This window comes from Rhea americana, unplaced genomic scaffold, assembly GCF_003343005.1.
Source record: "Rhea americana isolate MKP2758 unplaced genomic scaffold, rheAme1 scaffold_5, whole genome shotgun sequence".
NCBI classification, from domain to species: Eukaryota; Metazoa; Chordata; class Aves; order Rheiformes; family Rheidae; genus Rhea; species Rhea americana.
In genome coordinates, this window is record NW_028186645.1 from 8018421 (window position 1) to 8045055 (window position 26635).

Genomic DNA, 26635 nt, shown 5'->3' on the forward strand with positions numbered 1-26635 from the left:
AACATCATCATTTTGCTAATATGAGTTATCATTTTGCTAATATGATTTCAGGTGCAGTAGTAAAGGAAAATGGATCTAGATGCTACTGTTTCTGATTTTTTTTTTTTTTTTTTTAAGGAAGTTAGGAAGGAGCTGGCAAGCAAGAAAGAGAGAGCAATAAAGAGGGATATATTTTCCTTAATAGCATTGAAAATTTAAGCGATAGGAAGATTGGTAGGGTAGTCTGGGAAGTTGAATATGAACTTTGAGTTTCTGTTGAAAGGAAGAATTCAAGAATAATAAGAGAGGAACGAGACTGCAAATTGCACTGTGTTAAAAGAGGAGAAGCAGGTAGCACATAGAGTCAGACTGTGTTGAGGCATCAAACTGATCTCTTCTTTTTTCCTTAGTTTGCAAATCTGCTTTGTCACCCACTCCTACATGAGAAAGATGGTTTGCTTTCTTTAGAATAGTTTACACAGAAAAGACAAACATAAAAATTGTTATTAAAACAGATTATCTGCATGAAAGCCTTTAATACCTAGATAACCTACTTTAAAGTATGATGACCTTATGACTTGTGAACTTTCTAATGATCAGAAAAGGCATATTCAGGATTAATAGTATTTTGTATGTATCAAAACTGAATTTTCTTTACAGATGGTGGTTTTTGTATGGATTTGGTGTACTCTTCTCTTTCACAGTTACGAGGTTCAGTCTAYGTTGTGATGTCACTATCATTAAAATTTCAATAGGCAGAAATATTCCTTCATTACAAACAAATTTATTGCTTCATTGGTTTGCATAGTAAAAATATGAGGAKCTACAAATTAAAAGCGCAACTTTATAACAGAAAAATGGTTGGATGGAAGGAAGGTAAATACTGCTTACTACAAATGTACAATGTTTGSCTTGCATAATTACCCATCAGAATTCACAGACAGTTATACACTTTTCATCACTTAACGTTAATATTTTGTTCTAAGGGACTGGTGATGATTGAAATTGTAATTTTTAAAACACTAAATGTGCTGTGTTATGCACCAGTGGATAAAGCTGGTCAKATGAAATGAAAAAAATTACTTTTGGAGAATGATGGTCTGAAAAGATTTTTCCTTCCAAAATTCCATCACTGTGGTCAGATATCAACAAAAAAGAATTAAAATATAATTTCTTCATAGAAATTGTGAATTAATATCATTACTGGATCTAGTAAGAGTGGAATAAATCAATATATGTTATTTCTCACTGTTATTCCCTATAACTAAGAGCTTTAGGTACCCTCACTATTATGATGTTATATGGAAAAGAACTTTCAGTGGTGGCATCCAAATGTGATAAAATATTAGCATATGGTATTTTTCTTTTTAAAAAATCTTATTTTTATTATAAGTGCCTTTATCTTAATTCAATAGTTATTAAATAGCTGCAATAGCTGAAAATAACTTTAATGTATTGTTTCCGCCAAAAAAATCATTTAGAGGATGCAAGAATTGAAGAAGTTGTACACTCAAAATCTTGCCTGATTTATCCAGCTGTCTCAKCTGTTTCATTGGAAGATACTACTTCATCTCATAAATTTTTCAGTTCCTGGACTATCACAATTTTGACGTTTCACTGATTTTCTCTTTCCTTTAGTCATTGAAAATAATGATAAGCAGCTTTTGTGATTTCAGTCTTGTCGATAGAATTCAGAAGGTTAGTTTTTCTGACATTTTTAATACTAAGATTAGGCTAATATGGGATATTGAGACACAGAAATCCAAAATTCCAGCTTCATGCAGTCTTCATCTGGCTCTACACCACCTTTATACTTGTCATAGATGGTGCTGTCTTCCAGTTCTTTATCTGGATGAAATTAAGCCTGRCTAAAACATCTGAAAGAAAAAGACCAGGTGAGACACACGTAGTATTAGCAGGAAGAAAGAAGCACTTTAACTTAGTAATATCTATCTAATTTCAAGTGTAGATCAGAGGGACTTTTTCTTCAAATTGTCCCTTCAGATTGCTGTTCAGATTCTTTCAGAACGTGTGAGCCAGGAACAGGCAAAAACAACTGTGGGTTTTTGTGCATATACAAATAGAAGACTGCATTCTGTCTTACAACATATGGGCTGTGTTACAGCTTGCCTTCATGAGCTAATGAAGACATTTGCTACAATTCCAATCTGTTAGTCCTTGCCATAGCAATCTGCATGCTCAGATAAGCTGTTTGAGACCATCAGTCTGATGTTTCCTACCAGTGACTTTTCTGTTATGCTTATGAATTTAGTGTCTTAGTGTTCATTTTAAAGGCCTTTTACAGTRTGGATACAGCATGCTAAAGGCAGTACTTTTTAAATTCCACTAACGGCTTTTCAACACTTAAATCATGTAGGAACTACAAAGCTGAGTTTCCTCGTAGATGAACATCTTCAAAGTTCTTATAAGAAGACCAAAGGTTGACCTTGTCTTCTTTTCTTAAGGACCAAAATATAAATTCCTTATTTCAACTCTTTTTTGACAGCTGTATCCGTACTACGTGATACTTGATGGGAATGGTCCATGTTGTAACTTTTTGTATCCGTACTACCTGACACTGAGTGAGAATGGTCTAGTGTTGTAACTTTTTAGTGCCTAGAACAATACCTCTGTGTTAAGCAGAATACAAATAAGTAACGAACAAGGTCTTGGATATCTGTGAGAAAGAGCAGCGGTTGGCCCCCAGGAATCTAACTAGAACAACAGCTGCAACCAAAAAATAGCAAAAAGAAAGAAAATGAAGAAAAAGAAGGGAAGGTAGTAATGTAAAGAGAAAAAAGTTCTTGCTGGTGATTAACTCAAAGTTAAATTACTAACATGCTGTGATTTTATCTATATATTGGGCAAAATAGAAAAAAAAGTCTTCTTGTGTGGATATCATGATAGGAAATTATTAATTATCTTAATGGTGGGTGTAGTAAATTTCTTAGGAACTTTTGTGTCCTCACAGTAGCATCTAAGCATCTTGCAACCATTAATAGTGTATTATCACAGATTTTCAGGGGGTGAAGGAATATGTTCTCTTCATGCTGTAAATAGGAAAACTGATACATAAGATAGATGAAACGACTTAGCTGGTGTCATACATAGAACTAGTAGAAGTACAAATAACTGAACACAGTTCTCCAATTCTACACTAAACCATCTATCTGTCATCCATATTTCTTCTTTATGATTCTGTCTATGATTGGTTATTGAATTAATATATCAGTTTTTTAAGTGGAACGACACATTCCACTGTTTATATAATGCCTTTCCAACTGCATATGATTTCCTTTGACAAAAAGAAATGTAACTTATTTACAGAGCAACTACAAGCCTTCATGGGAAAGAATAGGTTTATATCTAAATAGTAAAATAGACATTACTTATTACCCTACTTTCATTTGTCTTTCTGTTTTGCTTATATAGCTGTTGACAGTACATCTGCAGTATTTCAGCATAAAATTAGGAGTTGCATCTGATCAGAGAGGTTTTCTGTCATTGCATAAACAGAATTCTAGGAAATAAAGATWATTATAAGTAAATTTACCTATAAACTAATAATATCATTTGGTAGAAAGACTTACTATTGCAGGCTGACTGTCTCTTTTTTCACGTAATCTTTTTACATGATCTACATTGCTAAATAATGGGATCTCATTACTTTCCTTGGGATTTATGATTAAAAGGGATCCTATGTACYTCTCTCTCCAAATGTATTTCTCTCCAAAAAAGACACTATGGATCCTCTGTGGGGACTTTACTTTTATTTCCATATGAGCTTTCATACCAACTGGAGCTTTTGGCACCTTAGGACTGAACATGGGTCTGTCTGAACAACAGAACAGTAAATATGCAAGATAAAGGGTAAACTGCAAGCATGAGACTTCACTAGTAGGATGCCCCTTGACTCTAAGCTCTGAATTTTTTAATACACTTGTTAATTATCCAAAAGGCTGTGAATAATGARGTGACTAGTCTATAAAGAATGTCAGATTATTTATGTTGGTGGAGAATGAGCGTGCTTATCAGGGTCTTTAACGGAACCTTCAATGCTAAGTAATTTAATAGCTCAATAGGAAATGAACACCATTACCTAAAGAATTGAGCTAATACACATCCAGAGGAATATAGTCTGTAATTCTTACATGCATTCTCAATTCTGAATTAACTAACTACTCAAGGAAATAACCTGAATAGCTTCATGGCCATTTCAGTGAAAGCTCAGCTCATGTTGAGCAATAGTTGAAAACATATGGGGACAGTGTTGGCAAGTAAAAGGAGTGAGAAGGAAAATAATACTGAAAAATTTGTAATGTACTGATGTATGTTGCTGGTATCCCATTTCCTTGGATGCTCCATGTGATTCAGTAGAAACTGATAGTCTCATCTTCCTGTAAAGATTTCTTACAGGGAGTGATTCATCCCACCTATCTTGGATAAATGCCTGTGGTAGGGTGGGGTGACTTCTTCTCAACATATGCCTYTCCCTCTCTCCATTGGCTAGAGGAAAACAAGATAATTAGTTTGAACTAGACAAAACTTTTAGGTGACGAAATCTACTACATAAATTCTGCCTCCTAACTCAAAAAGGCTTTGTTTTCAATAGAAAATAATCCAGCAATGAGCAAAAAGTATTACAGATAAGAGCAAACTTGCACATAAGAAGACATTGGAAAGACTGGGATCAGTTAGCTCAGACAAGAGATGAATAAGAACATACATGACCGAAAGAAACAAAGAGGATAGTAAAAAGATACAGAACTGGAAGCTGCTACTTATCTTTTATTGCAATAGAAGAATAAACACTATGAAAAGAATTCAATTAGGATTATGTGAACATAGAACATGTTACCTAAATCCTAATATTCAATAGTATTCAGAAAAAAATTATGCATTTGTATGAAGACTAAAAATGCACACAGTTATATTAAATAGATTTTTTAAGATCAGAAAATATGAACGCTTAGATTGTAAGGCAGCCACATATCAATAACCATTGGGAAGAACATTCCTTGGTSAAAGTGTTATTGCAGTTCTTAGGACTATGGGCAAATACTAGTGTAGCAGTAGATACTGAAGTAGCTGCTAATGATAGCTGTCAAAAGCTAGTACAAGATAAAAACAATAGTTTGATCCAGTATGGCAATTTTTTGTGCTTATATTGGAGTGGAGGATTGGTTGTTTCTAACTTATGGGGCAGTGTTCAAGGAAAAGCTAGTTCGTTTCAGATGCTATCCATTAAATCCTCCTATACTGTTAGAGGGTGAAGTTGTAACAGAACATTTTCCCATAAAATGTGGCATTCTATAGATTGTTGTAGGAATGTATAAATTCTGAAAAAAAAATGAAGTGCCAGTGAAAAATTATACTCTCTGAGTCTAACCCGATTCTTGTTTGGGGAATATAATCTTGTTTTTACTCTTTCCCCCTACCTTTCTTATCTATTATAGTTGTATCTGAGTAGCAGAGAGGAAGCTAAACAGAATTTTACCAGTGCATGAAAGAATTCCAATGTAAATTCTCCAGTTTTCTCGTTTCTTTAGGGCTTTTTTAAATTAATCCATCAGTGGAGGTCCCCTAAGACAGCAAGGTGCATAGCTGTTAATGAAACACTGTATGGAATTTTGTATCCATGATAGAGCACGTACCTGGCTCATTGACCTCTGGTTTCACCAGYGAATGCATACCCTTCCTGAGAGTGGGGATTTGCAGGAACAAAATACTCAAGTTCCATATACTGGTAAATAGCCTTCATTTCCTTTAAGAATTTTGAATATAAATGTCTGGCCTCTCTCTCTGAAGCAAAACATGCTGATATTGTACATCTTTGAATAACTTTAAATTTATTTTAGTAAAATAAAATTATCCTTCGGTACTTTTGGAAAAAAGCCTTTTAACATAAAACGTTTAATGAAAATATAAATTCACTAGTGTAGAGTAATGGTTTATATAAAACGTATTTATTTAGCAATTTTGTTAAACAACTAGCATTTCTTTTAAATCTATGATTTCTATAAAYCTGAAAAGTTTTTACCTCTAATGATTTCTTTATGAACCTGCCTGAAATGTGTACWTGTATTTTTATCCTTTGATGCTTATCTTCACTTATTACTGAATACAATATTACTATATAGGAATGCAACTAATAATGCATGCACATTTAATGATAGTTTAGTTGAATATTTAAAATATATAGTAAAATACYTTTTTATTAAATAGACTAGCTAGCTGGCATGATTTTATTAAAATAAATACTACAGGTTTCCTTTTTTAAAGAAAAACTACAGGTTAAGTAATTGYACATTTAAAGATAATGTTTGTATGATTTCATCTGTTTTTATCAAAGCAGGTTTTGAGGCAATCTATGTTATCTAGCTCTATGCTACCCTCATACTGAAACAGATGGTAAATCCAGTTACTGAACAAGGAGAAAAAAGAGAAGAATTAATCAGAAAACCTAAATATCTGAAAACCTCAAAGTGAAAATCATTTGACCCACACTTAATGCTATTTTAACCTCATACAGTCAATTTTTTTGAATTATATATAGTAAATAGAAAAAAGGAACCACAAAAGCAACTTCAGCTTCATTGTAACTAGCACTGCTTTTTTCAGGTTCCTTTTTTTTTTTTTTAATAGTTTCCTAAAAAAATTTCCAAAGCCTCCCCTCTTTCCATCTAGAAAACTTAATTTTCAGTGATTCTAAATTGAGAATAAGGTACATAAAATAGAAAATTTAAAGTCAAAATGTTTAAGTATCAACTTTTTTATTAAATTACTAGCTGGTTTATACATTTCCGTTGTAGATATCTAAAGTGCTTGAAAGCACTCCCTTAGAGGTTCACAGTAATATTAAAATGTGGGAGAAAATAGAACGCTAATATCAAAGATTTGAATAAAAGTATTTGTTTTAAGATGTTCTTCGTGTGAAGTGCTCTTACTAGGGTGCAAATAGCATCTTTGGAAAGCATAAATTCTTGATACCATTTTCAGAATTTTTACTGATTGATGTTCATTGAGATTTCTGCTTCAAAATAAAGAACATAATCTGGCCCATTGATAGTGGAGGAAAAATTATGATGTACAGAGTAGAATACAGATAGTTTTAGGCACTTAAATTTTTATATCACTTTACATGTTTTACAATCAGATATGCAAATTAATTCACCCACCACTGGAATAAAAGCACCTCTGAGGAGAAATGTGGCAGAAATGTGTAGTAATGGAAGAAATAAGTGGGAATCAAGAAGTAAAGCTTACTATATGCAGTTAGAAAGAGTTGTTTATGTAGGCAGAATGCAGTATTCAGAGGTATGGGGTTGACTGAATTCTTCAGTAATTCTGATTTATCTAACAAAGGATTTATGTAACGCTACTCTCAGAAACCGTAGTATTTGTACACAGAGGAATAAGAAGTGTGTTCTGGTTAATTAATAATATCAATAGGTGATCACAGAGAGAACTCCTCATGAAAACAAAATGAATTTTTCACTGAAGAGTATTTTAGAAAACATTCTTATTAAAAGCCAAATACATAAAAAGTACAGAATGGTTGCCACTGCTTTAAGAAGAGATCTTTTTAACATTTTACTTTTTTCCAATCATGAAATGGCCATATTCTTCCTTTTTGCTATACAATATTATGGAAAAGTTGTATATCTGAAGTTTACCTCAGAAATTTAACCTTTAAAATAATATTACAGTTCATGCTAGTCATGCCAGTGGGGGCATAGTTTAAGAGATGAATTAAATAAATCTGAAACTAGAAGATTCAGTGTGGTAGCTCTGCCTGTGAAGTATTAATATGAATCTATTACAACTGTATCTGTGCTTCAGTAAGTGAAGGAATATTTTCCAATTCCAGCTGCTATTAACACATGGCGATATTAAGAATCAGAACTCTGTGATGTATACTAATATGCAGAAACTTCTATGTGCCTTTTGCCATCAGTTGTATATGTCATCAGTTGTATTTGACCCATTAAGTTCACATGTAAACAGATTTATGTTTTATTGCAACTTCTTTAGTGAATAATGTTAATTCTTTCCAAAAAAATTATAGAGGTTCCTTATAAAAGATTATTTTATTGAAGTAAGAGTGTCTCTCATTTTCTTATATTATAACTTACACTGCACATTAATTATGCACAGATACTTTCTACTTTTCCAGACATATGTGTCCATTTAACAGTTTGCTGAACTCTTCTAGGTTTTTGGGATTGCACCAGTTTTGTTTACAAGTAGATGATATATATAGATACATGAAGAGGTAGTATTGTTTTTATTGACATACTAAAGAAATTGAATTGAGCATATGTTATCACTGCGAAAGAAAAGCATATGTTTTCCTAAAAAGATGTATAACATTATATGATCTAGACTTTCCATAAGGTTGTTAACATTTTAATTTTACTTGCTGCCCAAACATTTGGTATATAAGTTTTCCAAGGGACAAAGGTTGACCACACTTACTGAAATGTACTGCCATTATCAGATGAAGTTAACTCTGAAGTATCCTCAGTTTTGTCTTTAATGGCTAAAGAGTTGTTTCCAGATCTTACAATACAATGTTTGGCTACTCCACAGGAAGTTCCTCCTGACCGTGAGGGGGAATTTCTTCCCTGTGAGAGTGACAGAGCACTGGCACAGGTTGCCCAGAGAGGTGGTGGAGTCTCCTTCTCTGGAGATCTTCAAGGCCCGCCTGGCTGCAACCCTGTCTAACATGCTCTAGGTGACCCTGCTGAGCGGGGAGATTGGACTAGATGATCTCCAGAGGTCCCTTCCAACCTCACTGATTCTATGATTCTATGGTAGCATGGTACAACATGGAAGTTTCTTACTGCAAGGTTTTGTTTCACGTATTGATAGATCAAATTGATTCTCTTCTTGTTTACTGAACCTCTCAAAGTATTATAAATGAGCACTCTGTAAACTGTTCTCTTTAAGTAGCATAATAACTGATGCTAGTTAGCTCTTATTTTTCCTTGGTTTCATTTTGTTTTCTTTTTTATGGAAATCATATGGTTTGAGGAGAAAATGTGTATTAGATGCTATACTCCCTAGGCCACATATGATAGTATAAAAAGAAACTGTATTAATCATAAATATTGGGTAACCTGTATGCAAAACAGGACTTATAGATCAAGTTTCCTGAAATATTTCTGTGCGGGCTGCTTTCTTGGTATTTTTACCAGTTTCCTTCCTTAAACTATTTTTTTTCAGACTGCATTCAAGTTTGATTTACATCACAACACAATGTTAGTTTTGTCTTTACTCAGCCACAAAGGAACATCTGGTTATATCAGACTGATAAGGCATCTTATAACTTTTCATAATAGCTTTTAAAAATAGTTTTTCAAAGTATTTCAAATGTTAGGATAATTGAAAAGGTAAAAGTGGTTTTGGCAAAAATTAGCTGATAAGTTTATACAACTGTTTTCGTGCTGTTTTAAATATATCATGGAAAAGGAACACTTGTAGTGAGTTATTTTTGAGGTGGTATTTTTTTGCTTACCCTGGAGGAAGATAGTATTAATGTTCCATGGGAACAACACAGATAGTGCCCGCGAACCTCAGGACATCCACCTCAAACATGCCTATTCTTTCTCTTATCTTCGTACTCCAATGCTGTCTGTTTGCAGCAAAGAACTCAAACAAGTTGACAGATAGGTTGTACTTGATCAAACATGGCCTTAAGGGGTCCTTGAAACACCCTCTTGAGCAATCACACTTCCTTTTCCCACAGTCCCTGTAGGAGCTGCCTCCATCTGAACCCTCTGTTTGCTAAATGTGACTAGGATTCCACTTTGAATGTCTAGTGAATGTGCAGTCAGAATCATGCAGTCTCTCTTCTCCTCGAGTCCTGTGTGAATAGCTGTTTGGCATCCATAATTGGCAAATATGCAAAATCTCTTCTACATTAGTTTGGAAACTACAAATCCTTACCAAATCTTATGATATGAACTAGTCACCTTCAAAGACTACATCTGTGCACTCAGCTATGATACCATCTGTTGAAGTGATCAGATTTCCTTTATTGATTCTTTTGTAGAAGTTCCTGTTAGAAAAGTCTGTGTTACTGGAAACATGGTTTTCCTCATTATTATGCTTCTTTTCTAGCTGGATCATAACATACTAGGAGATTGTGGAGCACAAAGTGAAAAGCTCTTAAGAATAGCTGTTCTTAAGGGATTAAATGATTATCATCTCCGTCCCTTTCCTTTCATCTCATAATCAAGTTCAAGATGGTACTAGATAGCTCAGTTGAAGTTATTATATATTTGAAATAGAAATTACTCGTTCTCCTCTTTGGTAGTATCGTGTTTAAGACAGACTTATTTTTTTCCATTAATGTTAATGTATTTATGGTTCCTTGCAACTGTCCCTTTACTTGAAGACTTGAGTGACATTTAGAGCACAAATCTGTTTAACAGGAAACGATATGATAGAGGTAAGATTTCAAATTCTTTTGTTTAAATTGTTACTAATAAATTCCATTAGGAAAAATTACATTTTATTTAATGTATTTCTGTAGCTAAATTAGGTGGAGAGAATGGGAACTTGATGCATCAGAGATGGCATAATGGGAGACAGGACCTTTCATTTGAATAGCCATCAGTTCTTTAGCATTTTACTACCTGATGATTACATGTCTGTTGGTAATCATTATTTCAGAATGGTTTCTGTTGATAAAAAACAGTATTTTAGTTAGTATTTTATGGCATATTTTAGGTAATTTTTATAGAGAGACTAAGATCAGTATTTCCATGAAGCAATTTTCATTTAGATTCATCCTTTGCTGAGCAGAGTGTTTCTAGATTTTCTCTCTTTTTTTTCCATTTAATCTTTGCTTGAGAGAAAAAGTTTAAATGAAATTATTAAAAGTGCCTAAGTCCTACTTTCAGGGTCTGTTAGGCACTTACAAGTCTGTTTCACTGACAATAAATTACACTTAGATCCTCAAACTTTTGAAGTGCTTCAGAAAAACTTTACCTTGCATCTTAATATTATGAGTTTTTCCTAAAGTTTGCTCAAGCACATTGCTCAAGCACATGTATTTTTTTTTTAACAATTGGATTAATCATCGTTGACACACAATATCCCTTTCACATAAAACGGTGCCACTACATTTGGAAGAAACAGTGAATGTTCTTCTGCTCAGATGTTTATACCTTCCTCGTTATCATGATAGCTGGTCACTTCCAGAACAAATGTGGGTAGCGCTGAAGCGTGATCGATTCTATTATCATTCATTTTCTCCCTTTACAGCAAACAAAAACTGTTAGTTTTCTCTAAATTTATTTCAAAATTTTCATGTTTTCATTAAAAAAGAGCTTGTTTTTAAGATCCAGAAAGTATGTCTTGTACTTTCAATAGCAAGTAATGAAGCTTTAAAAGCTCTGACAGTGTGTTCAGCAGCTCTGTGAAAGCTTCACCTACTGCCCTTAAAGGGACAGTGCTGCAGGTTCTCAGTATTAGGTAAAGTCTTAAACTACTGGACACCTTGAAGACAATGATAAAGATACAGAACTTAGCTCAGTATTTTACAGGAGCTAGTGTAGAAAATGGAAGCAGGTTTGGTGTGCTTACAGGACCCTGTGTTGCAGAGGAAGTGTGCTGCTGTGTTCTGTACTATTTTGAGTTTCCTAAGGGCTAATGGCTTGATGCCCAGGATATTGCATTGCTGTAGTCCAGCAGAGAGGTGACAAGGACATGTATTACAGAGGCCAAATCATCAACAGAAAAGATGGTATGAATTATCATAACTCTAATTTTAGAGTTATTGTCAAAAAGAAGTCCAAGATCAGTTCTAAAATGTAGACTGACTCACCTGAATGAGGTTAAGTAACGTCAGCCAAAAGATGCTTCACTATACTACAAGCTGCTTCAAGTGCTTCTTCCTGCCACCAAGTGTAAGCTCTCCTTTTCTGTTTCTGCTTCCACCTTCTGTTTTTAATCTATGAGCTCAAGTACTGAGGCTGTTTGGTGACACTGTGTTATTGTGTGCAATACTGTATGATAAAAGGGTAGGATTTTGTGTTATCTACCTGGTGTTTTCACTGGAGTTCATGACCCCTTAACAATTCTTTCAGTGTCTGCATGTCTACTTTAAAATTGTTTTGAAGAAAAGGGGAAGTATGTGTTAGATTTTTCTACTGAGCCTCTCTGGATATTGCTCTTTTGGAATAACTCAAGCTATTCCAAAAATCAWCCTCTTTACTTATAGTGCATTAGCTGTGCCAGAAGCTGGAGAGATGCTACAAGAAATAAGAAGAGATGTCTACTCTGTTCATAGTGTGGATTATCTGCCAGAGACAATAATTCTTTTTCTAACCTGTGTCCTGCAATAAATTTGGATTATGACAAGTCTAAGTGATTGGTAATATCCAGTTTAAAATGTAAGTAACAAGAAGAACTGATAATGAAAATATAGCAAAAATATCTTTTGAATGTGACATAARATTCAGATTTGTGCAGACAGTGCTACCACCTTAAGTTGTTATCTTAAGTCGTGAAGCTCAAACCATGAACTTGGAATGAACTGTTCTATGGCAGTTACACACAAATGAGGAGATGTACATTTGAAAGACTGAGAAACAAGAAGGCTGTTCATGAAACGTAAACATTTAAGAGTGTGAGAAAATTGCATAGTGCAAAGAGAAGGTTTGCTGCTACTTTCAGAGTTTACATCATGAGTTTGCAGCTTTGGACAAGCAGGAGACCCTAACTTACCACCTGATAGCCAATTCATATATCTGTGACCTTCAATACTCAACTTTTAGTCTGTTTAAAAGGATAACATCTCGTATCACAGAGTATCTTCTTCATCCATGCTAGAATATTGTTTCAGGAATTACTTGGAAGAATGAATATTGGAACACAAGTATAAGTTTACTCTTCCAACCCGTATGTGTTATTTGAAACTTTTCAGATCTGATCCTGCCTATTTTGCAAGATCTGAGAATATAGTTTTAGAGTCTATCTAAAACTATAGAAAAAATGTGAACTATGTATATATGTGTGTCTTTTCTGCAGTCTGCAAGTTTTCTATAGAATTCTTTCAGTTTTACAATCAAGTAATGTTAAGAAATGGGGGAGGTTGCTTGGGGAGATGAAATATAAATAGGAAACTTAAGAGCATGATCATATATTTTAAAAATTTGCATCTGTTTACAAATCAGACATTGCATCACTTACAAAAGTGCTACAATCTACCTAAGAACACCATCTGAATTTTGGGAAAGGACTGTAAACACTTAATAGGGAGCATTTAATCCACTCAAGGTAATGCTTCCATCTTTCCTGTGATTAGTGTCTCCTGAAAGTAACTCATTCCATTTCAGTCTAATGCTTATTTTTCCSTTTGGTTTCTTGTATTCTCAATGGAACAGACCAATGTGAAGAAACAAATAGGATGTTAGGCACTTCCGTCCACTCAGTTCTGATCCTCTTAGAGCTCTGCTGAGAAGGAATTCAGCTGAAGAGGGGGAGACCTGGTCCTTGCTTTTGGTTATATCTAGTGACTGTCACATGGGGCACACTCATTTCAGGCAGCTGGATCTGGAATCAGAGTTTCTCTCTTTTACAGTGGGGCACCTTATTTATTTAGGAAGAGTTGTACTCCTTCTTGCCAATTTTCTAATTGTTTTGATGACTTTTACATTGTGGTTGTCACTAACATGAGCCTTAGAAAGAGGGATGGAGTGAATTCTGCCTCAGAACAGTCCAAAGCCTAGCACTGTAGTCATCTGCAGGGCCCCTCATGCACTGAGTGATGCTATGAGCAATAAAATATAGGCAAAAATTGGACACCATCTTGTTACATTGAATTTAGTTCCTTGCTGGTGTTTATATACGCTTCTCCAGGAAACATGGGGAGAGTGCTGGTGACCATCTGCTTGAATGGGAACTTTGTGTGGATACAGATTCTCTTCTGCTTCTGCTGCACATGAGTGAGCAACAGTAAGCACTTGTCACCTGGGAATTCTTGGCTTGGCAGGGCAGTACCTAGCAAGCCATCTCAAAGATTGGCAGCTCTGGAAAGCAGACTGACCAGTTGACACCTGGAGTTTAAGGAAGTTTTAATACCTAAATTCCAGTTTAGGCAGGGTTCAGGTGGACTAGAGCTCGTTTACTTTGATTTGTTTTTTTAATCTGTCTTCTTTTTAAGTGTCATTTTTGCAGGTTTTGTCTTCTATATTTATAATATCTTATGAGATGAGACCTTGAGCCTGATTGGGGCTCTTAGGCAACAGAAGATGAATATGAATGATAATATTAGATAATGTGTWAGCATGAAGGAAAGTATTTTGTGTTTTCAAATAAAACTATTTAGGCCTACAAGAATGAGGTAAAAGGATGGAAATCTTAAATATCTAAAGACTTACAAATCAAGATTTGCAAAATAGGAGAATTTCAGAAGATGCATTTAAACTTACTAAGTTACTAAGTGTAACTTACTAAGTTACTTACTTACCAAGTGTAACTAAGTTACACTTAGTAAAATGGGAATAGATGAGAGATTATCTGAACACTTTAGTAGAAATATGGTGACTAACATTTTTTTTTTTAATTGTCCTCGCTATTTGTACATTACAGGCTGTTTATGTGCATGTATATGTTATGTATATGTAGTTTGACCCCATTGACCAGTACTATACCCAGTAATGCCCTTTTTCCATACAGAATCCTGTCCAGTCTGAAAATATGAAGAAGTGGAATACCAGGTCACTGGTAATTAGTCATAATGATTAATCACCTTCAGTCCTAAATATGTTTGTGTTATTCCTCATTTTCTCTCTTTAGCCTTTGTCACTGGTTCTTGATTACAAGCCCTCTGATATAAAATATTCTCTCTACAAAGGTATGCTACGGTCCTGTCAGCAGCATATGATGAAAAGTGAAGAAACTGAATTCTTTAGGGCAACTTTTCTATTGTCAAGGAAAGTTTCTGCATCATCTAGAATTTTAAGGATTCTTTTCAAAATACAGACACAAAAATTGAATACAATATTCCAGTACTGGTGTCATCATGACATTTTGCATCTGCAGCATAAATAACACATTCTCCCTTATTTATGTAACCAAAAACAAGTTCACTCTTTATGTCTTGACTGCTCATTTAAAGCTTATTCTGAGTTGCTTTTCCACTAAGGTTCCCAAGTCCTTTATGATTTTCATTCTATGATAAGCTTGCCATTGCAGATGTAATATGTATTTCTCTTTCCTAGGTATATGACTTCTAGTTATGACTCTATAAAACCTGATTTTATTTGAACAGGCAAGCATCATACACTATTTAGACTGTTGTATCCAAATGCTATGTCTTCCACATTATATACTATTGCATCATTGTCTGAATCATCCATAAATTGTACCTGCATGTATTTTAATATTACTTATGAATCATGGATAAAAATATTTATTAATATTTTTCCTAAAACTGCTTGTAAAGGAATTCCAACAGAAGTACACACAGTTGATAATGATTCCCAAAGGCAATTATTTCTTGACCTATGTATACCGTTTCTTAATTTATTTATAAAACCTGTAGATCCTTGTAAGCTTCATCAGAGTTAAGGGGCAGAAGCTGAAGAAAATAAAAAGCACAATCAAAAAAGATCGATGTAAGCTGGGACAGTTACATTCATAGGGGGGTAAATTATTTTTCCTAAGTGAAAGAGAGTTTTTGTTGTTGTCAGTCTTTAGCTTGGTGGCTTGTTGATTGTATTTTGCAGTTACAAAAGTTCTGATTTGACTAGTTCATTGTATGCAGAGATTTCCTGGGACATGAAACATGGTAAAGTCTGATAAAATACTTTAATGACAAGCAGCCAGTGAGTAGGAAAGCCAGAATTCAAAAAGCAGTAAAGAAGAGTTTCCACAGGAATTCATAGATACAGTGGAGGTGAAGGGAAGGTTTCTCCTTTTTTTCCTGGAAGACTGAGACAAGAAAGAGAAGATTAAGATGGCTACTGAGGGAACTCTAGAGGTGACCTGAAGAGTGGAAAAGATTAATAATAATGATACACAGAAGCTGTGTGGTGTATCTTATTACGTAATAGTTAAGCAAAGGGAGCTATTTATGCATAAAGTATCACTTAATAGAGTTTGTGAAAGAGAATACCCAAGGGAYAGCTGGAAAAGATGGTACAGAAATAGGAACACTTAAGCAATGAGGAGAGATAAGACTACACTGACAGCTGCATATTTGCTGATACCTACTACTAAGAGGGTTTGGGAGGCTCATTTAAAAATGTAATCTGTGAAAGTAAGTGAATATAAAGATAAGACAAAAGAAAGTGGGCAGAAAACAGAATTGAGAAACACATTTATTGCATTGGAGAACACAGAAAAGGAAGAGATAATGGGATAACAAAGAAGTATAGAAAGGCATGTAGTTCTTCATGATGAGGTAGTGAAGTAAGACAAGTACCAGCATTCAGAAGGAAAAAAGAATCACATATAGTAGAAGAAGAAATGCCTTGCAGATAGATGAGAAAAATCAGAGTTTCATACTAACACTAAGAAGAGACAGATTGTCTCTATGTAATTCCTTGTTAAAAGGAATCGAGAGGCTAATCAGGAGRGTGAATCTAGAAAACTGAGGACAGTGTCATCTGCCATAGACAAGGATATATGATATGACCTAAAACTGAAAAGGATCCTAATGAGGGTCCTAAAATATGCATCAAATTAGCGTACATGAGAAGGCAAGTTACAGTTCCATTTACACTCCAAAAAAGTTCAAGATGAGCTGGGAAACATACTGAAAGAAGTAAGGTCTCAGAGGCTCTTCTGTGGAGTTCTTSTGATCAGTAGAAAAGGAAGGTGTAAGTAAATAACAAGAGAAGAAGATTTGAAGTAATTTGCTCTTTGGGAAAAAAAATCATAGAAATAAACTCTGAAGAATTACTCTAGCTAGCCCTGTGGGGCATGAACCATGGCACGACTAATAAAAACTTAGGAAAGAGAACAGTTAAGAAAGAAGGGACAAAATCTGGTGAAGATACTGTGACATCCAACACTAGTTCCATTATTCAGGAAGAAGAAAATCAGACAAAACTTACTTCAGTGGATAAATAATATGGCAGGCATAAGGTTTAACATCAAATAGAAAGTGTGTTAAAATTATTAAGAGCAGTAGTCAGGTAGTGCACTCAGGAAAAAAAAATGCTGTGCTTAATCCATCAGAGAAACAGCTGAATGTAGGATACTGTTGGTGCAGTCCTCTCCTCAGTTAATAATCCATTTTTTCCCTACTTATTTTTAATTTTAAAAATTGGACAGTAGTGAAGGTTTAGTAAAACTCATTTCTACCTTAATTGTAGTGTAATTTTATGATGATTTAAATGCCTCATTAAGCTTTTCTGCTTAACTGAAATTTCTAACTGCTAGTAATCCAATAGCATGTCCTGGTTTAGGCAGCAAAACAAGAGYTGTCTTCTTCATAATTCTTCTGGTTTTACTAAGAATCAGAATGGCTTTTCTTAATGCAGTTTTTTAAAGAAGCGGAATTAATACACATATTACTAACAAAACAGCTATGGAGCTTTGCAGGAATCCTATCAACAAAGAGGCAAGGGCTAAGAGCGGAAAGAACCAACTTGTTAATCAGAAGAGAGGATTGCTTTGGGGGAAGCTGTCATTCTTGAAACTTCAGCGGGGGGTCATTTTATCCTTGGCAGGACAGCCTCCATAAGGTGTAATTTTTACTCTCATTGCTCAATCAGTATGACAGATTTGGTTCTAGTTTGGTTCTTGATCTGGTTTAAATTATTCCCTGGTGGTTTCTTTAAAAATAACAAATAAACGTAATAACAATAAAATCTGAATATAAAAGATATAATTAATTTATATCTCTGTCCAGCTGTGAAAACTTTATTTATTCAACTCAGTACTTCACAGTTATTCAGAAAAACACACAACTGACAGCAACTGCCAGAAACTGCAAAAGTTGACCACACATATGTATTCTCAGCAGTCATAAGAAGAATAGTTTGTTTTTTTCTGAGTAACTGTCAAGTAGAATATTTTTATGAATCCGTTTTTTATACAGGCTGGTATTTTGGGCAGTCTAATAAAATGCTCTGTTCTTTTCATAGTTGTTTCCATAAACAATTTGCATAGGAGAAAAAAAATAGCTTGTTCCTAGTAAGTATTCCTATTATCTAGTTTATAATATTTGCTTATTGGAGCCAATATTAATTTGTAAAACCTGTGACTACATAGTAGGAAAATAAAACGTTTTAAAGTTTGTTTTAATTAGTATTATAATTCCCAAAGGAAGTGTTTAGGGTGGATTTTCTCACTCAGATAGCCAAGAAAAAAATAATTCTGAGTATAAAGTTCTTAAAATTTAATCTGAGGCAAAAGACAATAAATCAGTTATCTACAACTAGTGGTAAACAGGCAGCATGTTGCCCTATAGATCTTTTAAAATTTTTCAGGTCACAAGAAGCAAGTTGAAACAGGGGCCRGCAGGAGAAGCACAGCATCATTTACCCATTTTGCATTAGAACCTCAATATTGTTGCTTGCAAATCAAGAAAGGCTAGGAAAATAAGTAATAAGTGGCCGTATAAAGCAAATGAAAGTGGAAGAAGAGGATGTGAATAATATATTTAAGTATAATTTGAATACAGTAGGCAAACATAATTTGGAAATTTTTATCACTAGGGTCCATATAATAGATTATTAAGTTTTAGTGGGAAAGCTGGTTCCCTTGGAAATTGAATCCAGATTTTCTGACTGAGGCAAGGGAAGGGTAGCGTCAGAAACAGAGCAGCTATAAAGGAAGATTCTTAGATTACATTGTAAATTGCATTTCTTCAGTACTTCTATTTCCTTGAAAACACAGATTAGATAAAAATTCAGTGTTTTCTATTACTAATGAAAAAGGCAGTGGGGTTCCTAGATGCTGTCTCCTTGTGAAATCACTGTGGGTTTCCTGACTAGGTGTCTACCTGTGAGATTCATACAAGATTTCCATAAAGAATACAGTGAGAAAAAACATTTTAACAGAAGAATAGTCTTTCCACTGTCATAGGCAGGTGAGAAGAGTGAAGATAAGGCAAACATGGTTTGATCTAAATGGTGCCAAGAACTTAAGCATAAAAGAACTATGTCCAGAAATACTTGCAAAAAAAGGACTCCAGGCCTAAATCTTTTATAAATTGCACTCCTGCTGGCCTCTGATGTCTAACTATGATACACCATTTGAAATTTAGAAAATAATTAGTTGCAAGGCAATACTACTGAGTACCTTATAGTGCTTGATTGCAGTTTAGATACAATCTAGTATCCAGGATCTAGTCCAGGGAGCTGCACTCTTTTTGACTTCTATGAAATAATTTAAAGAGAATGCACACTTTATCTTTACTCACAGTATACATATAATAATGAGCTAGCAGGGAACTTGATATAAGTAGATTTTGGAGACTCGTGATAGCAGTGTATATCAATATTAAATCTCATTTGAGGCATGGCTACAATAAATCAGGAAAAAACACTGGTATTCTTGGTATGTCCTCAACCAGTGAAATGTAAATTGTAGAGAAATCTTGATTTGAAGTCAGTATACACAGCCCTCTGCGCTTGATATGCTTCTGCCTCTAATTCAAGGACACTATTATATAATATTGCTAAATCTTTCAGTGTGGAAGAAGAAAAATAGTGACAACAGAAAAATCACAGTGGTTCATGGACTATTACAAAAATAAATTTCTGCACATAGTATATCTCATTATATCTTCATCTGGTCTGAGAAAAATTTTTCTAGGTCACATTTTGACAGCTTTAATACTAATAGTTGGTATTTTAGGTAGTGTACTACCCACTATGCRTAGGGTTATTGTATAGCAATGTATAAGGGCCATGTATTATTAAGCCTACACATGTAGACATTTGATTAATGACAGCAGTATATGGGAAGTAGGGGCCTCTGTAACTTGTTGTTTCTCATAATACTTCAGTTAACTATTAAGTGCCTGGTAAACTGATGGAACTAAAAATGTATGGGAACAAGTATTTAAGATTCCTGCTCAAGTAGAATGCTGTAAGAACGAATCTGGGGGGTTTCATTTTCACTAGTACATCCCGTGTGTTGTATTTCTCATCCTAAATCTGATTTACGTGCTGAATCTGCTGTTTTCTCCTCAATAATGTCTCTCTGTGAAAACTTCTGCTTGCATGAAATGGATGAAGTGAAAAATGCCTCCTCAAAGAATAACTTCAGTGCTTTCAAAGTGAGGACCATACATCTATAGTAGTATAATTAATGTTCTTTAAGTATGTTTACGTAAGGAATAAACCTAAGCTGGTTTTAAACCACCTGCTTCCCGGGCCACTTGGTGTATGACCATGGCATGAGAGATCTGAGCACAGCTTAATTTATCCTATCTGACTTTTGGGGCTTGTCCTACTGAGCTAAGCAGTTGAAAGCCAATTAAAGCGCAGTCTTTGCTGGCACTGCGGTACATTCAATACTCTTTGTTTTAAATAATAGAAAAGTTTGCTCAGTATTCTGATATACTGCTTAGGTTAGATGCTGAATTACCTAGGCAAGTAAAAGGAGAGCATTAAAATCTTTGATCTATATTTTTACACCTTTTGGATATATGTGTTGAATTACTGAGAAATGATGTATAAATCACAGCATATTTCAAATTTAGTTCTTRCTTTAAAAAGTAATGTTTACATGAGAGTCTTCTCATACAAAAAGAAGAAATGTTGTGGCCAAATTCAGTATTTGCTACTTTTAGGGAATGTTATTCCCAAGAATTGCAAGAATTGGCCATATGTATTTTGAGGATAGTTGGGGAAAAGTTGAAGTGTCTGATTAATATATACAATTATTTATAAAATAAAAAGATATTCTATCTTTACAGCTAGMTACTTTTTTGATAAGTACTCATTTCAGTGAATTAATAAACATGAAACTTCAAGAGACAAATTAGATCAAACATTAGTCATTTAGACTATTCATTTACCGTACTCATTGAAATTTACAGTTAAAATATTCCTGTCAAAAGAAAAGTACCATTTATCTAATCCAGTTTCCTATGAAAATACACTTAGGTGATTTTGCRAGTCTTCAATTACATAATTGAATAAGAGAATAATTTATATCTCACAGTCAGTAACTTGTGATGCTGATTATTACTCAATTGCCAGTAAAAGTGCAATCTACTCTAGCTACTACATACCATGGAATATCTATATCTATTTTACTAAAAAATGTTAAATGAATAGTGGCCTCTAAAATAAAGGTTAATATGCGGTGACATAATTACTTTCATAATCAAAAGGTGAGTGTATCATTTGCTTCAACTATATGAAGATGAAAATTTAACTCTCCAAGACCATTTTGGAAAGATTTCAAAAATCTGTAACATTTAAGTAAATCTAATGTTTCTTGAAATTACCACTGCCAGCTACTTTCCAGTTTATTTGCCATTTATTATTTGTCAGTCAACGTATGTTGCTGCTAGTCTCTGCTGAAAGGTTGTTCAGAAAGTGATTCTTATTTTTAAGAGTCATTTCGAAGCTTTTGTGATGTTGAACAAACATCTCATAAATTTGAGGGCCAGTTTTTCAAGACCAGTTTCTGAATGGGCACACATAGTGAATATTAATATCATATGTGTGATTTATGCCCATAACTCAGATATTGTGAGTGAAATTTCAGCSTCCTGAAAGTTAATGGCAAAACTCCTGTGAACTTCAGTGTAATCAGATTGTCAACTCTGACTTCTCAAAACTCATGAACAGATTTTCTGGGATTACATGCTGAGAATACCTTATAATAACAACAAAAAGAAAAAGATTATATCATTTGATTATTAGATATTCTTCAGGAATCTGTACGTTGTCTTTGAATGAATTAATTTACTTGCAAATAGCTAGTGCAGGTTACAGTAATAATCACTACCATTAAAATAGGCTTTTTGTTTAAAAATGCCTCGGTGGTTATCTTTAAAAATAAGGTGCACCCTTTTCTGCCTGTAGGCACTGAGAAGAGTGCTTAGGTTATAAGGAATATCAAATTTGCAGGTTCAAAACAAGTAAGAGCAAGCGTTAAAGCCATGAGCCTTATATTATGGGTTCATATTGGTTCAAAAAGCTGTTAGACAAATCCATGCAATAAATACAAACATACATCTCAGGCTTAGGAAGCTCCTGAATGTAAAGAGAATAAACCAAAGGAGAGTAAACCAGCTGTATCACTTGGTATAGCATATAGATCCATTTCTTTCATATGGATCCATTGTTGACTTCTATCAGAGACAAAATGTTCATGTAAATGAACCAAGCATCTGGCTTAGTAAATCTTTTTTCTTATGAGGTTCCTGTTTATCTGAAAAGCATCACTATACAAATAGGGATGTGTAAGTGAAAATAAGAAGGTGCAAGCACTGAACAGCAATCACCATCTACAGTATCTTTTTTATTAGGCCGTATCAGTGGATAAAGGTGATGATATTACTCAAGCTAGAACTCATCAGGTTCTTAAACTTTCCTAAAATCTCAGGCTGGAATTCATCTCACTTTATTTATATCCATTATTCTCTAGATTTGCCTTTTTTTGCTCTATTTCTAGTGGAGGAAATTAAATAATATATTATATTAGATCCTTAATATACTTCAGAGACATTGCATTTCAATGGATACTGTTTCCCACCTCAGTACAATTCAGCTGTGAAATAATTAGACCTAGCATTCTTCTTTTAGACTAGAATGTATGTTGTAGAAAGTTATGTACTCTTGATTTTCAAACAATAGAAATTCTCTCATATCCCTGGGTAAATTACCCCAGTAGCTAATCAGCCTCATTAAAAAAAAAGGTAAATCTTATTCAAGTTTTAAATTTTTCTAGCTTTGGCTTCCAACTTATGCCTATCGTAATGTCTTTTCATGTTACCTTGAAAAGATATTTCTTATCCAAAATATTTTCCCTAGAGAGAAACTTATGGTCTTGATTTGATTGAATTAGTTCTCCAATCTTTTTTTGAACTGAGTTTTTTTAATGTCTTATTATAAGGCATGTTTTCCAGAACTCATGTGATTATTGCAAATATTCYCTCAATTCTTTCCACATCCTTAGTGTCCTTTTTGAAGTGTGGGCACCAGAAATTAGATACAGTATTTCACTCATAATTTTGCTAATGCTCTAATCTGAGATAATACCAGTCTTGTATTTGTTTTTGATACTATCCAAGTATCATATTCACTTTCTTATGTAAAACGTCACAGTAGGAGACAATCTTCAGTTGATGACTTTCTGTGACTCAGACACTGCTTTCCAGGACAGCAGCTCCGTTTTGTAATTGTGACCTACATTCTTTCCTCACTGATGCATAAGTTTGCAGTTGTTTGTATAATAAAATACTGTGTTTGAAAAGAACCCTTTTACCAAATGATTTATCAGTTTGAGTAAATGGCCCTTCTCCAGCTATCATGCTGTCTTTAAAGACTTGGCTAAGGCTGGTCATCATCCCAAACTTGTTACTAGCTGAAAAGCAATAGAATATCATCATGTTTTAGGAATTAACTCYATTTAAATATTTCCATAAGGATTAGTTGCCATTTCATACGTTTGTGGGCATGCAAGATTCATCATTGCATMATGCGATTTCACCTTTGGCTGACCAAGTTAGGAAAGTGTTTTACTTCGTAAGAAGTTAATAGTTCATTTATAGTCTACTTAAGCGCTAGAACAGATTCTGTTTATTGCCAAGAGAAGAGAGAAATCTTACCAAATGATATTAACAGTTCCAAAGAGTTGKAGAGTCAGTAGTCTGGCGGATTCTTGAATAAGATAGAAGTTAATRATTCTTATAGAACGTTAATCTGAATAGTACTTCTTCAGAGAGATAGGAATAAAGGGTGACACATATCCCAAACCAAGTCTCTCATCTGTGAAGATTAAGTTAAAAGGGTATTATTTTTGTCAGAAAAAAACCTTCATACCATGATTTGATAGTTATTGAAGTCCTGAAAGCTAGATAATATAGAGAAGCTTCTTGGAACTGATGTGAGAATGGACAGATGTAAGCAGTTTTCTGTTTATCAGCATTTATAACCTTTGTAACTGTGTTTCTGTATTTGAAGGCATTGTAAATTGTAAATAAATTATTTTCTTTTATCTTAACCTGGCTTTTCTCAAGAGCATTTTTAGAATAAGTGTCAATCACCACATTCCATCTCTATGTGTGAGGCTTTCTTTAAAATTGAGCCACTGTACTACTTTCTCGGGGTGTAGAATCTTTATGCAGTTTCCAGGATATTGAAAAGATAGTAAGATATATCTCTGCTAAACAGCATGGTTTAATTTGGAATTTGCAATTTTATCTGTATAGAAGATGCATCCCATTGGTATGCTACAGAATAGTGGGGAACACTACTATTGAACACTAGCAGTGACAGCAGTTTGCAGCACTATAATGCCACCAATTTCTGTGTCATCTGCAAATTTTATTAGTAATAATTTTAAATTTAATTCCAGGTTCTTAATAAAATGGAGGACCATATACTGGTATAAAATAATCTGTATAGTTTAATACAAACATTTTCCTATATTTTAAGATAATTTGGAGATCCAACAATTAACCTTTTTTTAATAATTTAATTTTGATTTYTTTATAATTCTCATATTTCTAGTAAGCAAGCTGTGCAGAACTAAGACAAATGTTTTAAGGATTCTGTTTTGTCAGCCAAATTTGTAATTGTAGCGAATAATTTTATGAAGTGTTATTTGAGAAAACCTAGCCCTGTATGTTAATGGTGATACTTGAATTGCCATCTTCTATCAGCTTGTGTCATAGAGATAAATATTAACAGTTTTTACTTTTCAAAGACATTTCTTTGATTATTGGAATACCTACTAGTGTATATACTAGTCTACAATTAACACTTTTTTTCTTCTATCTACAAGGAGTAGGCTCTTTGCTGACATAATCTRTGTTCAAAATAAACTGCTTGCAAGATGTGAAGGTCATGGGACAATTTGGGATAATTTAAATGTAATTTTACAATATCCTAAGACCTAGAGATCTTGTTTTGCTTATTGTTTTATGGAACTTGGAAGATCTCTGTCCCAGAAAATTGAATTTTGATTTAGGGAGGGAAAGGAAGAGCTAAATTTGTACTGAAAGTGCTAAATTTGAGGAAGTCATATTACCTCTTTGTGATTCATTTTTACCTCCTATTGAATACAGATAATAATACTCTTAAAAAAGCTTTGAGATCCTCTTGTAAAATGTACTACATAAAAAGCAGTTTTAGTTCAGTCTTTGCATAGAATTCCAGTAGGTAGGACTCCTGAGGTCTTCAAGAACAATCCTGGCATTGGATACTTTCAACTAAGTTTAATTTCTGTTTTACGTAATGTCTTTTGAGCTTTAAATACCAAATCTCTTTTCTGTTAAAGAGAAGTTGATCAGGATTCTGATGGTCACGTCAGCTTCAAAGAGTTTGAATCTGCAATGAAGTACGGACAAGATGAAGTATCAACACTGTACTTTGCCTAAAGTATATTCTCTAGTGAAAGACAAAGTGAAACTTTAGATCTCAAGATATTTAAAAATCAATGAAACTTCATTTGTTTCAGTTAGCATTTTAAGAACTTTGACTATAAATGTAGCTTAGAAGAACAGCCTTTGAAGCTTTACTGTTGACAAGTAGGGTTTATTAATTTACATGTGTATGCGTGTCTAGAATACTTAAAATATTTGAAGTCTCTATTGATTCCCAATCAGCCTGGTTAGGAACTGCAACTATAGAATTTTTCACTTTGACTTAACAGACTCTAATTTCCAGTTACTATGAATTTATTTGTTCATTTTTTTCAACAATCCTATGCTGACAGAACAAAGTATCTCAGTCATGTACAAACTGAGTAAATATATGACTGATAATGTCTGGCCTTTTAGAATCAATAGTCTGTTTGTCTTTCCTTTATTGTTTCACTTTCACATATTGTTCAGTATATATACTATGCATTAKTTTTAATTTTACAGTTATTAGTGAATTGTCTTCGTGATGTAATTCTGAACAACAGCAAAAAATCAACTCCAGAGTTCTATATGTACCATAAAAATAAGGAAGTAAGGTCAACATAAATACTTAGCTTTTCCTTTTAGAAACAATTTTTTAAGTGGAGATAAGAGTAAGTAAGTCTTCAAAGTACGTATGATATTCCTTACTCTGTCAGGCTGAAAATACTGTAGATACAAATCTTCAGTTGACTTTGAGTGAAGAATTTGGATGTATGCGCTTTAGCACTTTAGCAAGATCAGAGAATTTTCCAAGAGCTGTGGGGAAGTATAAGAATCTGCCACTGTCTATACACCTATCTTTTCTCTCTCTCTCTCTTTCTTTCTCTCCCTACCTCCCTCCCTTCCTCATCTAGTAACTGATTATGGACATGTTCTTGCCTACTTTAACTTTTAGATACCGATCCAAGCTGTGCTATGGTGAGATAAATCTTTCTTATGCAATTTATTTTATCTGTGATCAGCTACTTCCTTATGCCTTTATGTGTTCATATTAATAATAATAGATAATAGAGATTTGATTATGGTTACTATATCTGATCGTATGGTCCACTCTCTTGCCAGTTGTTGAATTACATGGATTAGAGATTTGTTCAG

General features: G+C 33.9%; 1 protein-coding gene across 1 annotated transcript in view; it reads left to right on the forward strand.

Annotated features, from left to right (window-relative positions):
• EFCAB11 (EF-hand calcium binding domain 11) overlaps nucleotides 1-25513 on the forward strand; it is a 68528-nt gene extending 43015 nt beyond the window's left edge. The window contains exon 6 of the mRNA XM_085317642.1: nucleotides 25414-25513. Coding sequence (XP_085173768.1) covers nucleotides 25414-25513 — 100 coding nt within the window. The remainder of the gene's footprint in view (nucleotides 1-25413) is intronic.
• The last annotated feature ends 1122 nt before the right edge of the window (nucleotides 25514-26635 follow it).